Source organism: Athene noctua, chromosome 8, assembly GCF_965140245.1.
Source record: "Athene noctua chromosome 8, bAthNoc1.hap1.1, whole genome shotgun sequence".
Taxonomy (NCBI): Eukaryota; Metazoa; Chordata; class Aves; order Strigiformes; family Strigidae; genus Athene; species Athene noctua.
The window spans coordinates 29,004,638-29,021,605 of record NC_134044.1 but is presented as its reverse complement, the minus strand read 5'-3'; the positions used below and the strand labels follow the sequence as shown (position 1 = coordinate 29,021,605).

Genomic DNA, 16,968 nt, shown 5'->3' with positions numbered 1-16,968 from the left:
TTGATTATCCTCTGACAGTTATAATTTATTCTGCAAATTAATTTTCACTTAATCAAGCAATAGCCACTGTTAGTATACTTTGCTTTGCTTATGATTGGCATATGCAATAGTTACCAAATTGCTCATTTATCACAGAAATTAATTTCAGCTAGAGAGCACGGACCCAGGAAATACAACTTCACAACAGCTGTGTAAGGCTACCTATTTTATTTTGTAGCACCGTTATCTCATTTTCTCTGACATCTTTTGTGAAGCATTATTGAACGTGTACAGTAATGACCTCCATCAAAACACTAGCCCTGCCTGTCATTCTAGGAATTTCATCAGGTGATCACTGAGGAAAGCTAATAAAATTGTAAACTAGGAAAAAAGAGTTAAAACTCATTATTTCTGCGGACCCAAAAGTAACGCTGAGCGCTTTCATCGAGGAAAGTAGGTATTATTTAAATTAAACCACAGGACTGTGAATCAAGCCGTGCCTCTGCCGCAAGAGCTCACGATGACCTTTGCACGCACCTTCATTCCTCAAGAAATTGTGTTAAGGAAGAAATTGTAATAGTCTCAAATGTGGTACTCATAATGTTCTGCTATTTGAGACAGCTGGATATACGATAATGAGAGGTGACCCCGAAATCCTTTTAAGTGAGCAGTCTTAAAAAAAGTTCCATTATTCCCAGACGTTTAAGATACCATCATAACCTCAGTTTCTGTGTTTCAGTTTATTTATAGGGGAAATTTTCTTTATAATGCTGCAGTGTGGGTGGAAATAGCAACAAAACCTAAGTATCATTGTTAATCAGTTTGGATAACAAAGGGAAAGAGCTACTGAAGCGATTAAGGGACTGGAGTGTCCGACGTATGATGAGAGGCTGAGCGCACTGGGGCGTTGGACCTGATCTCCAGAAGTACCTTCCAACCTCGATTACTCTCTGATTCTGTTATTCATCTTCTAGGTTTGTTCCAGTAATCATTAACTCTGCCATTAAGGACTGAAATTCTAACATTTATTCTTCTGTTGTTACTAGGTGGATAAGTGGAGCTGCTGTTGTCAATGCTTTTTATTCAGCAAGCAGAAATCAAATAGGTAAGGTTTACCAACTTTCTGATACAGATTTAACAGCCAAATTATTTATATATGTATTTTTAAAATCAAGAAGTGAAAGAATCTTAATATTATGAGCATTGCAGAAGCACTTCAGCGCAGCAAAATCAGAGGTTTCATTCACAGTGTTTTCATCTCCTCGTGTTCTGCGCTGCCTTTGTGCCGAACCAGGACAGAGGCTTGGGATTCAGCCATGAAAAGAACAGCAGTGTGGAGTAGCTAAAAGTTTAACCATCAAGTAAATTTGGTGGCCCCAGCCTTTTGGGTTTTAAAGGGTGAATAGAGAGCACAGGACCAATTTTACCTGAAGGAAACACTGACTAAAAGAAAATCGTGGAGCTTCCTGCCATTGAGTGCAGGTGGCTTCCATTCCTTACAGCCCCCTCAGGAGCCCTTTGCAGAAGCCTCTCCAGTACAGCTTTGGGAAGGCTGCTGTTCCTTCCTGCTGGCTACCGAGCACACCGGTCACTGAGCAAAGTGCCCAGAATCCCATAACATTTCACTTGATAGGCCAGAATCACAGAGCCCCACCCTTGGTCTCACCAAGCACTACACTTCACTTTCCTTAAGGAGAATTACAGAGTGAGACCAGCCCCAAACAAGTGTTGTATTATCAAGGCAACAAATGTTCTGCATTTGATGATGAAATAACGCTGAAATAATAGTGCAAACCCCATCTTATTCTCAGCTTCTGTTTCCTCATGTCCACACGTTCCCACTCGCGGGTGTAAGATCGATGCTCAGAAGACAGGCTGCAGCCATCGGCCTCCCCTGTGCTGCGCTGAGCCAGCGTGTGCCCCGTGGCACAGGCCCAGGAGCTCAGGGAGCTGCTCAGGGAGCTGCTCCGGGACCCTCCGGTCACTGGGCCAGAGCTGCCTCAGGTCCCAGGCAGGCAGAAACCCTACACAGCTCTGTCACCACCTTCTGCACGTAAAAATAATCATGGCAATTGGAACAAAGCATTAGGGGCTCGCTGAAAACAGCACTTCCCAAAAGACAAAGAAGTCAGAAAATCTCTCACGAGCTATCTTATTTATAGCACTTCAGGACCTAATTATGGACCACAGCATGAGAACTCCATACTACTATTACTTTAAGTAGTGCCATTTAAATTGCAAGGCTTAAGTGTTAGCTATCTTAAATGCAAAGCCCTAACATACATTCTCTCACACATGACTTAAGAAAAGCTTAAGGAATTTTGAGTCATCCTTAATTGCTGCCCTTATGATTTAAAGTCTGGCAGATGACTTCCAGCTCCCTGTCTGACCTGTCATTTAATTCTGCTTGGTTTGTCTTGGAAGAATGAAAATGGAAACCTGGTAGATTAAACCAAGGAAAAAATACAATTTTAAAAGTAAGAGAAAAGTTCAGTACAACGAAATAGTTTCCATAATGCTTTTGATTATAAATGTTTCTAAGGCCAGCCTACCCAAAAACACCAATGGTTAAAAATAACTTAAAAGAGAAAGCATTAAAATGCTTTTAAATAAATTAAAAAAAAAAAATAAATCCATTATAGCTAAAGATTAGAACTGCATGTAAGCACTGAGGTTTCTCATCATCTGAACCGTACCAGCTCTTCACAGTGGTGCGGCCTTTCAGGGGTCACAAAACATTTTACAACATTAATTATGCCTCTTGATATTCATCATACCCATTCTGCAAATATTGCTTTTACCCACATTTCATAAATTGCCGTGTCCTTTCTAAGCCATTAGTGAGGTGCTATGGATCCACATGTAACTCCTGAAAACAGTCTCTAAAAAAATGAAACACCTTGTCCCACAGGCTCTGCACAGAAATGAAGCAATATTGTTTCTTACTTATTTACGAGGCTTCCAAAGAAAATATTTGGTGGGGATGTTATTTTCATTGCCAGGGATGAAATTAGCACTTGTTTTCAGTCGTCAGTAATGGCTTCTGACGTAGACCCACGACTCTTATCAAACGAACCATTAAATCAAGGTGAAAAACATCAGGTACCCTCTTCCACCGGGCTCTTATAACACCTGTGTCACTGACCTGCGAGACTGCCACTGCCTCAGCGCTGCAGGAGCCCAGAAGTCACGGGCAGCTTCACTCTGGGCCCCGGTACGGGCGTATCACGCAGCACAAAGCCCTGCGGCTCAGCTCCCAGCGCAGCTGCGCTAGGCAAGTGCAGGCAGTTTTCTCCCACTTTTCACAGGGTGTGTTAATACAGCACACCAACATTTTCACAATCGGTGTCTTCTGTGAAAAAAAAAAAAAAGTGCATTTAGCACCTCCAATACGTAAGTCTTGCTCTGCAAGTGCAGGTTTAAAGGAATAGCATCAGGTTTGTAATGGAAGAAAACAAAAAACTAAGCCAAGCTTTCCAAAAGCATTTTTCCTTTTTAATTATTTCTGTCCCCAGTGAAGAACTGAAGAAGATAAAAAAAGTCCCACAGTCCTAGATTTTCAGATTTTACTGAGTCAGGTGATCTGTTAAGCAGACTTCTGCAAACATGATCCTGACTTCTACGAGTCGCCTGTGCCTTCGCAATAACTTGCACTTCTGGAATCCCAGAGCATGCTGGTTTGGGCACGGTGGGACCACAGCAGTGTCAGCCCCAGCATTGTGCAGGCAAGAACGAGGCAGCCATGGAGAAAGCTCCAGGTATTGGCACAGTCAAACAGGACAAGAGGAAACAGCCCACTGCAAACGATGCTGTTTGTGTAGGAATTCAGCAGCTACAACACCCACCTAATATCTAGGTTTCATGTCCTAGTCAAAACTTTGGTGGTGTTTGCCAAGGCTCATGAACTTTTCTGGTTAACCCAAACTGTTCTGGCTTTGCAGTGGGCTCTAAAGCTAAGACATGAATTAGCATCGTGAGATCCACAACACACTTCACAGAGACAAAACTCTGCTGACTTACCTGTCCTGTGCTTGGGTAGGGATGGCAAGACAGTTTGGCAGGTGGTAAAGCTAAAGGAGCACTGAGCTCATTACTGACCACTTAGCACAAAAATCTGCCCAGGAGGCTTTGTTTAAAATACCTTTGCTCAGTAATTCACAGAAAAGGAATCATGATTTGGAAGACTGAAACTAGTGACTGGCAGTTAATAGGAGCTACAAATTCTTACCTCATCCTTTAGCTATGGCATGCCACAGGATAATTAAAGCAGTCTGATCTTTAGAGTGATGTCTGAATTATGCTTTTACAAAATAAAACATTCCCTCTAAAGAGGAGTTCTGTGGATGATGTTTAGGAAATTTAGACCTCTATTATTACATTTTAATATGGTCTGGTCTTCACTGTTCCAGCAGCAGCAGCACTGATCATAAGAAAGCCTCACAGCCTCAAAAAAATCAGCTGAGCTGCTGCTAGAAAGGTCACCCACCATGTGTCCTTGAGGTTCCAGCTCCCTCCGAGCCCCGGCGCGGCCGCAGCATTGCCCTGGGGGGGCCTCTGCAGCACAGCCCATCCTGGTAAAGGCAGTGCTGTTCTCAGCCACGTCCCAGGAGAAAAGCAGCGTGTTTTCTTTTCACCAGGGCTGCCCAGACCGGAGGGAAATACTTTCTGCCTTTACCTGCCTTGGCTGTTCACAAAGCTGAGAAGTGCACTCCGCGCTCCAGACCCCAAGGCAGCTGTGCTTCTCTTCTTTAGATCTTTACTTGAAACGTCTCCCACTGGGGGAGAAGCACCTGTGCACTCTGTCCACTTCAGACCTGTAGGATGTAACAAAAGTCACGGAATAAGCTGCTTTCAGAAAGGTGGAGTTAAAAATAAGTAAAATTTATGAATTCTGGTATTTTACTCTAAAAATGGATGAGGTGACAAGGTGTTAAACTGAACAGAAAGTCCTGGGGAACCGTCTGCCTTCGGGGAGGGAAGATGGTCCTGTGGTGCCAAGCAGCAAGGCTGGGCCCAGGCGAGGTCCAGCTGTGAGGCCGGAGGCCAGGGGCACCGGGCACATCCCTCCCGGCGGCAGCAGGCATCGCCCCAGAGCAGCGCCCCGGGGCTCTGCGCTCCAGGGATGGCTCCTGCTGCCCGTCACCCAGGAAGGCATTTCCACTGTCTACTATCAACATTTCTGATAACAGCATCAGAGCATTTGGGTATTTCATTCCATACCAAGCTAACAGTGTCACAGAACTACTGTGACAGTAGGCACCACTTCACACACAACAGCAGGAAGAGGTTTTTCCCTAACCCATTCAGTATTTTTTAATTTTCCCATGGTTCTTTCTCCTCTTGAAAGAAACTGCTAAAACCATACTGGATTTATGCTGAAATGCAAGAAGAATCTGTTTTCTTTCTTTTGTTGTGTGAAAACTGTCATCCAATTCCTCGTTTTTGTTCAAATTTTGTAGCTACATCTCATTTACAGTGAGAATTCATATTGCTGCAACAGGGTAAAGCACAGGGAAAAGGCCTGCATGAGATATAAAGTGTAACTGAGTATTTTATAGAACTTCTTTTAATTCTTCATGTATAAAAAGATCACAATTGCAACACAATTTCTTTTTTACTGATTTCTTTCTTAAAAGCCTAGAAAAACGAGCACAGAAGTGGGTGAAAAGAACTGCTTTGTTCCAGTTCATTCATCACCAGCTTGGCCTATTTTTACTGATTCCAGTGGAAGTTACTGATATTTTCAGTGGAAGAATAAATTCCTCTCAGATTGATTTGTGGTGGGGGCAATGATCAAATAAGTTATAGTTCTAGTGGAACACCCTCCCCACTTCCCATGATGTTGTGAGGTTTATTTAACAATGATAGAGGGCTCTGAGAATGCAAAGCACTGGAATTTAGAAAAGTAAACTGTTTTTTTGCAAAGTAAAGTAATAACAAAGTAAAAGCTGATTGTGATTTTGCAAGTGTCTGAAGAGGGACATGCTCCTACTTTTCTACAGCCATGACCTTGTGTCCGTTCACTTTCTGCTGAAGGTAAATCTGAGGGAACAGCAGGACACTGGTTGAAGCCCATAAAAAATGGCCTGTTCACACTGCACACGTAAGATAATGAGGCTGGGCCTTAATTGTCTTGTGGGTTTTTTTGCAGTCTTCCCCGCTGGCATTTTGCAGCCGCCGTTCTTCAGCGCGTCCCAGCCCAAATCTCTGAATTACGGCGGCATAGGCATGGTCATCGGCCACGAAATCACACACGGATTTGATGACAATGGTAAGACACTGAGCGTCCAGGTACAAAACTTACAATGATTCCCAAAAGCACGAAGCAACGAATCTTGCTCCTGTACCTGCTCGGCTGCAGCAACAGCCCGGCACGGGCGTCTGCAGCACACAAGGGCTTTTAACAAGGTTGCTGGTTGCTTGCTTTTCCCAAAGCCTACATCAAAACCCATCATAACCTAGATGTAAGTGTGAGGAGGGCGGGTCACTGGGCTGGCAGAGGTGTGAACTCAAGGCTCTGGCTATCGGACCTGCTGCCCAGCCACACCGTTCCCTTCCAGACCTGCCCTATGATTAATGCAGCACAGAGTCACCGGTCAGAACCACACCAGGCTTCCTAAGAGAGACTTAATCCTATGTTCTGATTCAGCCTGAATTAATTTGGTTTTCCCCTCTGCTGAAATATAGCTGTCTTAGCCAAAAAAAAAAAAAAAAAAAGGACAAATAAAGATCATCCTCTGTATTGACTGCCTCATTACAGTGATTTTTTTGCATGAGTAACTATACTCATTTGCTACCCTCCTTACTGCATCAAAACCTGTATACATAATTCTGTTAACGTATTGTTACAGGCAGAAATTTTAATGAGAATGGAGACCTTGTAGACTGGTGGACTGAAGAATCAGCACGCAATTTTAAGGAGCTATCCCAGTGTATGGTGTACCAGTATGGAAACTTTTCGTGGGACCTAGCAGGTGGACAGCATGTATGTCATATTTATTTGTAACTACCACTGTTATTTTTAATACAGAAGAACAAAACCTTACATCCTAAACACGCAAACTCTTAATGTGAACGCTGTCTTGGCTTATGGCAAACACTGTCACCTCTACCCACCAAAAAAAAAAGGCTTAAAATTAGAGATAGTGGTAAAAACACCCCACATACACTGACTGTGTAGAGAAGAATATTTCAACATATTTTTCCACCGTATTTTTAACACATTAAATTCAATCTGATGATGAATTTAAGTTTTGCAGCTTTGAATAGCACAGCCTAGTATCTTAGGCTAAAGTTGAAAATGAATGTTTTTTAAAACAAAATTAGATTCTCCATTACCAAAGTTTCAGCATCTTTAGTGACACTTCACTGACTTAACAAACACTATACCAGCTGCAGAGATAAGTATCTTGCTACCCAAGAGCCACCTAACTTGCCTAATACACAGGAAAATACTTTCTAGCAGATTTGCTGATGTCTGTTAACCGACAGTTCCAGTGATTTGGAGTTTGGATCATTACTTGCTTTGTAGACCATACAGACATGTTCTGCCCTCTTCCTCTAACCCACAGCTTCTTACTACAGTTCCAGTTAAAGACGTGGAGCAAACAGGAAGAATGAATGAAAATACGCCCCAGAAAATCTGGATAAAAGAGATCTGAGAGCCTAGAAAGCCGTAAGGGAAGGAAGAGGGTCAGGGAAAACAACAGTATACACATGGATTTTGAGACAAGTGAGGCAGACTTTTCAGAGGCATTAACATAATCTTCTGCTAAAACTTCATATTTTAAGGGAATTCTCGCCTTTAAAAAGCAAAAAACGTACAGAGTTTGACATTACAGGTCCTGGATAAGCTCTTCTTTTCAGAAAACTGTGCCTTTCTGTTTTACAGCTGAGTGGAATCAACACACTAGGAGAAAACATTGCTGATAATGGGGGTGTGAGACAAGCATATAAGGTAAGAAGTATCCATTTTTCTATTTTAGTTGAAACCATCATAGATTAAGAAAATTAATTTCAGAGCCTTGGAAGAAAAAGCATCACTTTTGTGTTAGGGACAGGACCATACCTACTGTGTCACCAAGGTGTGGGTTAAAACTATTGACAAGCTGTTGTATTTCATTCTATTAATTATTTCCTGATGCATATTATCTGTTCCTAGTGTGCTCTTTTTCAGCTGATTTCTATTTTTTATTTTTATTTTTTTCCTATTGTGAATAGGGAATTTGTAGAATGAAAACATTTAATGACTCACACTTGGACCATCACCTAACTAAACTGATGACGGTGAGCAGCTGCCTGCCTCTGTCATCACCAGCTTTTTTATGCCAGGAAGGAGGGACAGAGTGACTTTTTTTCTAAGCTCTACCCCTAAACAGTCTCTGCCTACATGGAACACTATTCACTGTTCAAAAAAACCACTCAAAAATGTTGTCTTGTACGAGCGACCTGGGTCCCCTGTACAGGTATCCAGCTGCCCGTGACGCCTGGACTCCCTGCACTAAGCCCTCCATGGGAGCTGGTTTGCCTTTTGCCTTTCCTTTCATCCTCTTCCTGAAACAGGTACTTAACCCCTTAGATTGGCCAACCGTGAAAGTGAAAGCAGCAGAGGTCTTCTCTTTGCCAATGCGGGGTGAGGAGCGAGTCAGCTTCTCTATGAACTTCTCTTGCAGTCCTGATGGCTGCAAGCCTTGGTAAGGGAACCCCTCTCCTTCCCTCGACACCTGGTTCTGCAGCAAAACCTCCAACGCTGACAACTGGCCGCTGGCACTGTGCAGCGAGTCCCAGCCCACAGGGGCCAAGCTCTCATCCCAGCTTCTGCAAAGCAAGCTGTCACCAACACTTACCCCGGGAAAGACACGTTTGAGGGCAAATACAATCATTAATGAGAGCACGAACGATGATTTGGAAGCCTAAAAGGCGCCAGTATGGCACATGAGATTAGTCTGATCAATTACTGAACGTCTGTGCATTTAAAAAAAACCCCAGTAGAAACCCACGAAAGGGGATACTCTTTCTGTAAGGAATGGAGTAGCCAGAGAAAAATTAAAAGGTCAAACGTCTTACAAAAAAAGGAATTAGATATTTATAATTATTATGACATCATATAAATAGTAAAAAAAGGTCCAAAAGGAATCCTGAAGGGTCATCTAGGCCACCCCACCCCCCCCACCTCCTGGCAGGTAGAATCAACCAGTTCTGTATGATCCCAACGTACCGTAAGAGCAGTTCTGCCACCTCCTCGCTGCAGGTCGAGTGCCATCACGTCTTTGCTTTCCCCAGTGGTACAGAGAGCAATCTGCTCCTTTCTTTTCTGTGACCTTTTACGTATTTGAAGGCCGTTACATACTTGAAGGCCCAGACTTCTCTTCTTTAGACTAAACAAACCCAATTCTTTCAATCTTTCCTCATAGGTCATGTTTGCTAGACCTCTGCTCATTCTTGCTGCTTTCCTCTGGACTCTCTCCAGTCAGTCCACATCTTTCTTGAAGTGCAGTGCCCAAAACTGGACAGAGGGCTCCAGCTGAGACCTGCCCGGTGCCAAGTAGAGTGGAAGGATTACTTCATGGCTCTTACATAAGACGCTCCTGTTTATACATCCCAGCATGACACTTGCCTTTTTCTGCAGCCTTGGGCACTGCTGGCCCTCGTTCAGGCTGTTCTCCACTGAAACCCCGGGGCCTCTCCGGGAGCCCCGTTAAGCGCTCACCCCGCAGCTCGGCCCCGTGCGGCTGATCGGCTGCGCTCTGCGGTCCCTTGGCACTGACTTCAGCTACAACATTTCTCCCGTCCACCAGCTTCCTTCTATCAGTAACGATGTACTGACAGCACACTGGTTGACACGTGGTCTTCATAAGAAACATGAAAGCAGCTGTTCTTACTACGGAAGGGTTTTAAAGTCATCTGCAATTTGCTTAAAAATAAGAACAAAACCAGAATGAAAAAAATCTACTTTTCATAACACAACATTAATTTTATCAATTATTTATTGTCTTCTCCCTGCAGAATCAGTTTTGCTGAGTAAAACCCAGGAACCCTGTGTTGCATACAGGGAAAGCGTATCTTACCCTAAGTGTGGTATTTTAGGCTCTAACCCTACAGTTGGCAAAAAAAAATTAAATACATCTATATAATAAATATTCAAGAGAACAGCAAACTCTAAACAGGACAGCAGATACACCTGTTCTGTCGAATCAGAGTGAAGAAGGATTTTTTGCCACAGCTGAAGCTTTTGACACCAGATCTCTCAAGTCTAAGGGAATGAAGAAGAGGAAGAGGGAAAGGTGGACAAATGGGGGAGGACTCAATCTCCTGATCACATCTTGATCATCCTGGGGAGCATTTGTGCGAGCAGAGGCGGGCCCGAGGTTTGGCACTGAGCGTGCTGGTGCCTCACTGCACCCACCCCACAGGCGTTTCCATTGCAGAATGCATTCTACCTTTTTAACACACAACCACCTTGGTTTGGGCAGTCATTAATTGTGAAAGGATTTGCTAGGTAACAGTCCAGTGGAATTTAATATATTAAGTATAATGCTTGCTGAAGAACAGTACTAACTCTCTGTAGCTACTGTATTTCAGAATGCAGGGGTCCTCCTTCGCATTCTTAGTTTCTTCCCATGTAAAAAGATGCATAGCTATGCAAAAATCTTGTTATCTGGGTATATCCATCTCACTGAAATTATTCCACCAGCCTCGACTTCTTTTCACTATGAAAAACTGCCTTCTTTAAGCCCGTTTCTCTCACCATTTATTCCAATATAATTCAGGCAGCTTCACTAAACCTGGTGTAAAACAGTACTGCAAGGCCCATTCAATGCGAAAACTCTCTTGTTTCAGTCAGGCCCCTGGTACCACAGTACTAAAAAACAGCCCTCTCGTCTTCTGCTTAAAGGTGGCACGTGGTAAGATGGATGGCCAAGGCAGTCCATGATTAATTAGGTCAAAGAATCCATGTTCCTCCTTGCCATCATTTCATTCTGACTGTCTGGGCTGGAAGTTGTAACATTTCTGCTCAATTCCTTCGACAGGCCTATGAAAACTTTGTGAAAAAGCATGGAAAAGAAAAACTTCTTCCGGGTCTTGAAATGAACCATAAACAGCTGTTTTTTCTGAACTTCGCACAGGTATTCTATACTTCTTGACTCAAGGCTTTGAAAACCACTTGAAGCTACAGTTTAACAGTAAATCACAAAGAGAAGGCTGACTTGCAGAGTTTTACTAAGAGCTGGCAGAGTTGCTAAGCTGAGCAGCATTCACTACAAAGTAGTGAAAAGAAAGTCTCGTTAGGTAATTGGTGTTTCCTGTGACCAAGTGCCTTTGTCTGAGGACAACAGTATACTTCTTTTTTTTAACAAAACATACATTCTTTTCTCTATCTCCTAATGTGAAATTTATTCTCATGACATTAAGTATTTCATAGTGAAATGATGGCAGGTCTCTTCCTAGGCAACCTTACGGCTAACAAATGCTTTTCTTCGTGACACGTGTAGGTATGGTGCGGAACGTACAGACCAGAATACGCTGTGAACTCCATCAAAACTGACGTGCACAGCCCCGGCAAATTCAGGTCAGCATGTATAATAATCTTCAGGGCAGCAATTCCTGAGCACACCACAGCTTCTAGCTATAGAATTTAAACAACTCTACACAAACGGCGGAGCTGCACTTCCCAGGGCAGATTGAGGCACATGCACGGGCACAGGCAGAGCCCACTGAAGGGAGAGGAAGGCAGACTGTCCCTCTAGACTGGGGGCTGCCAGCAGCAGGCACAGCCCTTCCCAGGAGGCTCCTTCGGGCAGAACAGGGCTGTGGGGGGGTTGTCCTCGCCCTTGAGAGCACACAGCTCAGCGCTGTCTCGCTGCGGAGCAGCTTTGTGCAGCCGTAACCACAAAACCCCCCATCGCCTGGCTGGTAGCATGCTGCAGGATTTTCACTAGTCCCCTGGCTCCTGCAAAGCTCCTGACAGGGCTCCCATAAAACAGGAGGCTATGGATGGGATTCCATCCTCTGCTAAAGCCACAGGTAAAAGCTCCAGCTAATCTGCGGAGCGCAAGGCTTCTACCCGTCCAAGCACGGAGAATTCATCTTCTTTTAAACAGCAATAGTGATGAGAGGAACGACCTCCTGAGGAGAGCCTTTGCCCTCTAGCACTAGCAAGGCGTCGCTCAGGCCCCGGCGCGGGTCGGCGGCTCTCGGGGGTGTGTTAACAGTTACTCCAGCACTGCGGCTCCGCTCTGCCCCAGGCCTTCCACAACCCCACTGCCTGCTCCCTCTTGCAAGAGGCTCAGAAGGGAGGCTCAGGTGGAGGAGCACTGCCCCGCAGGCAGCGATGAGCCCATGTGCTGCCGTGCAATCAATCCGTATTTTCTGCCTTGTGTACTCATCCCAGCCAAGGAGAGGTGGGCTTGAATGGAGCGGAGTCACGCAGGAAACCCGGCTGTTCTGGAGGATGGCTTTGGGCCACACCATCTTTTCTTTTTAACTGAAGGCAGAGCAATTTACTCAGCAGTAGCCTAACAAGAGTTTTGCTCTAATAAGTCTGTTTGGTCAAACACCACGAGACCAAGTAGTAACATAGGCACCACGTCACCATTCGCTTTGAAAGGCCGTGCCACCTCCGGGATTCACGGGCACAATAGCCCATTTCTCTCCCGACCCAATCCCCTACATGAATTCCAGTGTCTTTCAATGGCATTTCACCAAAGACTTATTTTGTTTATCCCACATACTCAAATATTTAGTGAAAGCAGTGGCTGTTCCCTCAGCTGCTCCCAGTGTGTACTGTCCACTGTTTGTGCAGCGACTCCAGGCAGCAGCGGGGTTTGGTGACGGTGCTGGTGAGGCTCTGCACCACTGCAGAACCACGACGCCTCTTTGCACCTTGAGTTTGTACAAGTCACAAGTCCTCTGAATTCACTAGTTCAGCATCTTCATGTAACAGTATTTGTGTGTACCTTGGGTATACACATCCCATATTGCACTGGTTTTATGTCGTTATGAAAGGCTATGAACTTTATATGGAATTACACGAGTATTCATGAGAAACCAGGCTAACATTTTTAGAATGTGAAGTAATTTTCAGGATAAGGCCACCCTAAGAGCTCTAAAATCAAAAGCATTTCAGTCCACAAGACATACCCACAAAATTACTGCCTCATGACAGACTGTTAAAATGTCACAATGGTTCCCAATGTGCCTTTTTTTTTTTTTTTTTTTAAATTATTTCAGGGGGTGGCGTGGGGTTTTTTTGTTATTTGTTTTATCACCTGCCACACTGACTGTAGGTCATTCCTCCTTCCAGGTAGGACAGGCAGCTCTTCATAACAATTGTTAATTGCGTGGTACAATTTAAGTTTATGGGCTAACAGAGTTGTAGACACGTAGAATCTTTTCTGCACTAGAAAAATAAGAAGTTAACAGAAAGATGCCTTAGATCAGGTAAGCATCAATGGCAGGCAAAAGAGAATCTGTATCTGTGTGTTAACATACAAAATTACAACACAGCAGGTACAAAACAGCTACAGGTCAAGCCCTGCCCGTGCACCAAGTCCCTGTATTTCTGGGGATATCAGGAAATGAAGCAGGATTCTGATCCCACTGCTGGTTTATCTGCTTGTTAATAACAAATCTAAGTAGGGTTTTATTACACCCAAAATGCTTTTTGCTCTGTTTCTGGCAAAGTCCCACGTTAGCAGTTCTGGCTGTCCAGAGCGGCGAAGCAGTGCTGGATCCCTGAAACGTGTGACTGTCATCCCTTGTCTGTGCTCTCCTGCTCCGCTGCCGGCTCCCCCCACCAGTCTGCAAGTAACTGGTCTCAGTGTTGGTCTCAAAGAACTGGTCAAATCATGGCCCATGTCAGCTGCTGCCCTTCCCCTCAACCCCTGTGGAAACTTCCTGCTTCTGTGGAATCTAATGATTCAGATTATTCACAGAATAATCACAAGTTACTGAAAGAAACAGTTCTTCAAAAATTCCCTGTCCGCAATCAACGTGCCTCAGTGTCTGCATCTGACACCCGTAGGTGTGCGCGTCCTGTATTTCCATTCCTGAAGGGGCGAGCAGCTCCTGGCACATCCAGTCACACATGTTCACAGTTACACATTTAAAAACTGCTCTGGCTGGAATGGCCTCACGTCCCCAGGAAACCTGCTCTTTGTACCAGTCTTTTTTTCCAGGAAGCTCATTCAGCGGAGATTGCCCGGAGAAGCAGTATGATCTCAGCTAAACTGGATCGGTGTAAAAATCTAAATGAGCATTCACTGAGAAGTTACACCACAGTCCGCTACCTCAGGGTCTTGTTTTCCCCTTACCAAGGAACCTGTCAGCAAGAGAGCTGAAACGATTCTCAGTGAAAACTAACAACAAGCAATAAACGTGTTCTTAGTGAAGCAAAGGGAAATGTGGGAGCCGGTAACGAAGGAGGGACAGGTGCTGTATTTCAGGGGGTGCAGTAGGGACCGTGCAAACAGAAAAGGGAAAATACAGCCACTGCTTGAGGCGAAGGGGAAGCAACAGTCTGAGTTCAGAAATACAGGTGTTTCCCACAGGATTTTGAGGTGACGCAAAAAAATGAAGTTACAAAACGCGGGTCGTCTTGTTTGTTTTAAGCAAAGGCAACAATGACAAGATGCTGTTGTTTTGTTTCAAAGGGTCATCGGATCATTGCAAAACTCCCCAGAGTTTTCCGAAGCCTTTTCATGCGCTAAGACAAACTACATGGATCCTGCGAAAAAGTGCCGTGTTTGGTGACAGAACTGTAAACCTTGTGTCTCGAAAAGCTTTCCAGAAAAGGAGAAATTCTGAACTAATTTTGAGAAGGAGAAGAGGGAAGAAAACTGAGAGGAATATGCTAGAGTAGTCACTGTAATTCTTAGTAAACAAACAAAAACAAAAACAAAACCAAAAAATCTCTCATGAGAATATCAAATGAAGACTAATGCCACTGCAGCAATCGGCTGCTCCAGCTGCTCGGCTGCTTCTCCTGTCACTGCACCCGGTAGAATCTAAATCACTTGAGAGTGTACAGTAACATTTCACTTGTAGTTAATCCTGTTCCCCGCAGGCCAGTGGCTTTTTGGATTTATTTTAAAATGTCAAAGTAGAACACGTTATCTCCCACTGGTCGGTGAGGGCGTATTTCTGATCAAGCGTGGAAGGAAATATTAAGTAACACGGAGTTTCAGACACCGTAACATGATAAGGAGACAACAGTTTGTATCCTGAGTGTCAGACTTTGTACCCTCTGCTGTTACGATCAATCTGTTCTACCAAATGTTTTCATTTTTACTTGAAACCGTTTATACAAGAGGAGTCCAAAGACCTGCTGTAATTAAGTTAAGTAACTTCTCACTAATAATTCCAGTGTGTATTATCTGAAGTCACTATTTACAACAGTTTATTTACTGCTTTCCAGCCAAACTGAAACTGTAGGTAATTTATTAATGTTTGAACATATAATCTGTAAGATTGTGATCAAAGACCCTTTCACAGTTTTCTAAGCTTTTTCTTGCTTTATCTAAAGTTGGTCTTTTTTAAAGTTTCTAGTAATGTATAAATCATAGTTTTTATATTTAAATCTGAGCTACACTTTTGACTTGAAGTATTGTAATATATTTTATCAGTGGCTGCATAGAACTGGGAAATTTGAGTAAAGCATGGTATCAGGCAATAAGACAAAAAACTACAAAACCGAGCTCTCCAACGGAGTGACACCAATATCCAAGTTTTCAGGCTGACTTTCTCCATGTTTCGGGTCTGATCCTGCACATAATTTGTACGTGTTCTGATCGATGTCAGTCCTCACATCAGTAAAGCTGCACAGCTGATGGCAAATCGGGAGGAGCTTTAAGTAAGAGGGTAAAAGGCTTTAAATCTGCAGTGATATGTCTGAAACATCCTCATGCAGATTGCAAAGGAACTTACTGCTTTGTATATCAAAGCAAACAGATTTCCAAAAATAAGTACCAGATACCTCAGATGACTGCTACAATAGGTATATTTAAAAACCTATGTTCCTTTTAGCTTTCTGGTTTGTCATCTGATAAAAACCTTTTGATAATAAACTGAAATTATGAGCCAAATACAATGTGTGTTCTTGATAGGTAATGTAAAAGTACAGAAAAAGAAAATAGTCTCTGCAAATAAATTTCTCTACTCGCCCCTAAGCGTCACAGCTCAACATCTGTAACAACGGACAGAAGGAGAATTCAAAGCGTTTTGTTCTAGTTCAAAGGCAGGTGTCAAGAGGTTAGTCAGTATCTAAGGAAATCACACCAGAATTGCCTGCAGAAAACTTCCTCTTCCAGGACTTTTCCCCCAGAATATGATCGAGAGCAGGAAAGAAATTTCTTCTCATGACTTCCAGCTTAAGAGCAATGCTGAAAGCAAGAGCAGGCATGGGAGGAGGAAGGAGGGGGGGCTCACGGGGGGAGGAGGAGGAGGGGGGCTCGCGGGAGGCTGGGGGTGTGGGGGGCAGTGAGGAGCTGCAGGGCCCTGGCACCCAACACGGCACCTTGGCCAGTCCCTGCCTCCGCATCAGCCCAGCAAAGAGTGAAAACCAGTAGAAGATAGAGAAAAGTGCTAGAAAAAGCCAAAAAGTTGTGTTAACGGGGTTTTTCTCTCTCTGCTGGGCCCCTTTCTTCACCCCTCTCCATCTATTTGTCAGAGATGTAAAAATACTCTTTATCATTAACCTCGTCTCCAAATGAAACCAAATCTTTTAGGAATTCAGGCCCGTAAGTCTGTGAAACGGGAAGTATCATTATCCCCATTTTACAGCTAAACATGGTAACACTCGTCAAGCATAGGACAGAAATTCAGAAGGTAACTAAATAAATTAGGGGATCACTAAATACAGAATAAGTAGCATTAAACGTAACAGCCAATAAATCACTAATAATTGGTGAATAAAACAACAAAAAACCCAAACCATGAGTAAGTCAGTGCAGGTAGATCAGCTGTGATGTCTGTTGGGGCATGTATCAGGAG

The 16,968-nt window shown here is 43.8% G+C and overlaps 1 protein-coding gene across 3 annotated transcripts in view; it reads left to right on the top strand.

Moving 5' to 3' along the window:
• Positions 1 to 16,053, top strand: part of MME (membrane metalloendopeptidase) — a 49,277-nt gene extending 33,224 nt beyond the window's left edge. For all 3 annotated transcript variants that reach the window (XM_074912536.1, XM_074912539.1, XM_074912537.1), the window contains exons 17-23: positions 1,026 to 1,084; positions 6,131 to 6,250; positions 6,831 to 6,964; positions 7,871 to 7,936; positions 11,010 to 11,105; positions 11,472 to 11,548; positions 14,631 to 16,053. In XM_074912536.1, the coding sequence (XP_074768637.1) occupies positions 1,026 to 1,084; positions 6,131 to 6,250; positions 6,831 to 6,964; positions 7,871 to 7,936; positions 11,010 to 11,105; positions 11,472 to 11,548; positions 14,631 to 14,730 (652 nt within the window). In that variant the 3' untranslated portion in view covers positions 14,731 to 16,053. The remainder of the gene's footprint in view (positions 1 to 1,025; positions 1,085 to 6,130; positions 6,251 to 6,830; positions 6,965 to 7,870; positions 7,937 to 11,009; positions 11,106 to 11,471; positions 11,549 to 14,630) is intronic.
• Positions 16,054 to 16,968: the final 915 nt, after the last annotated feature.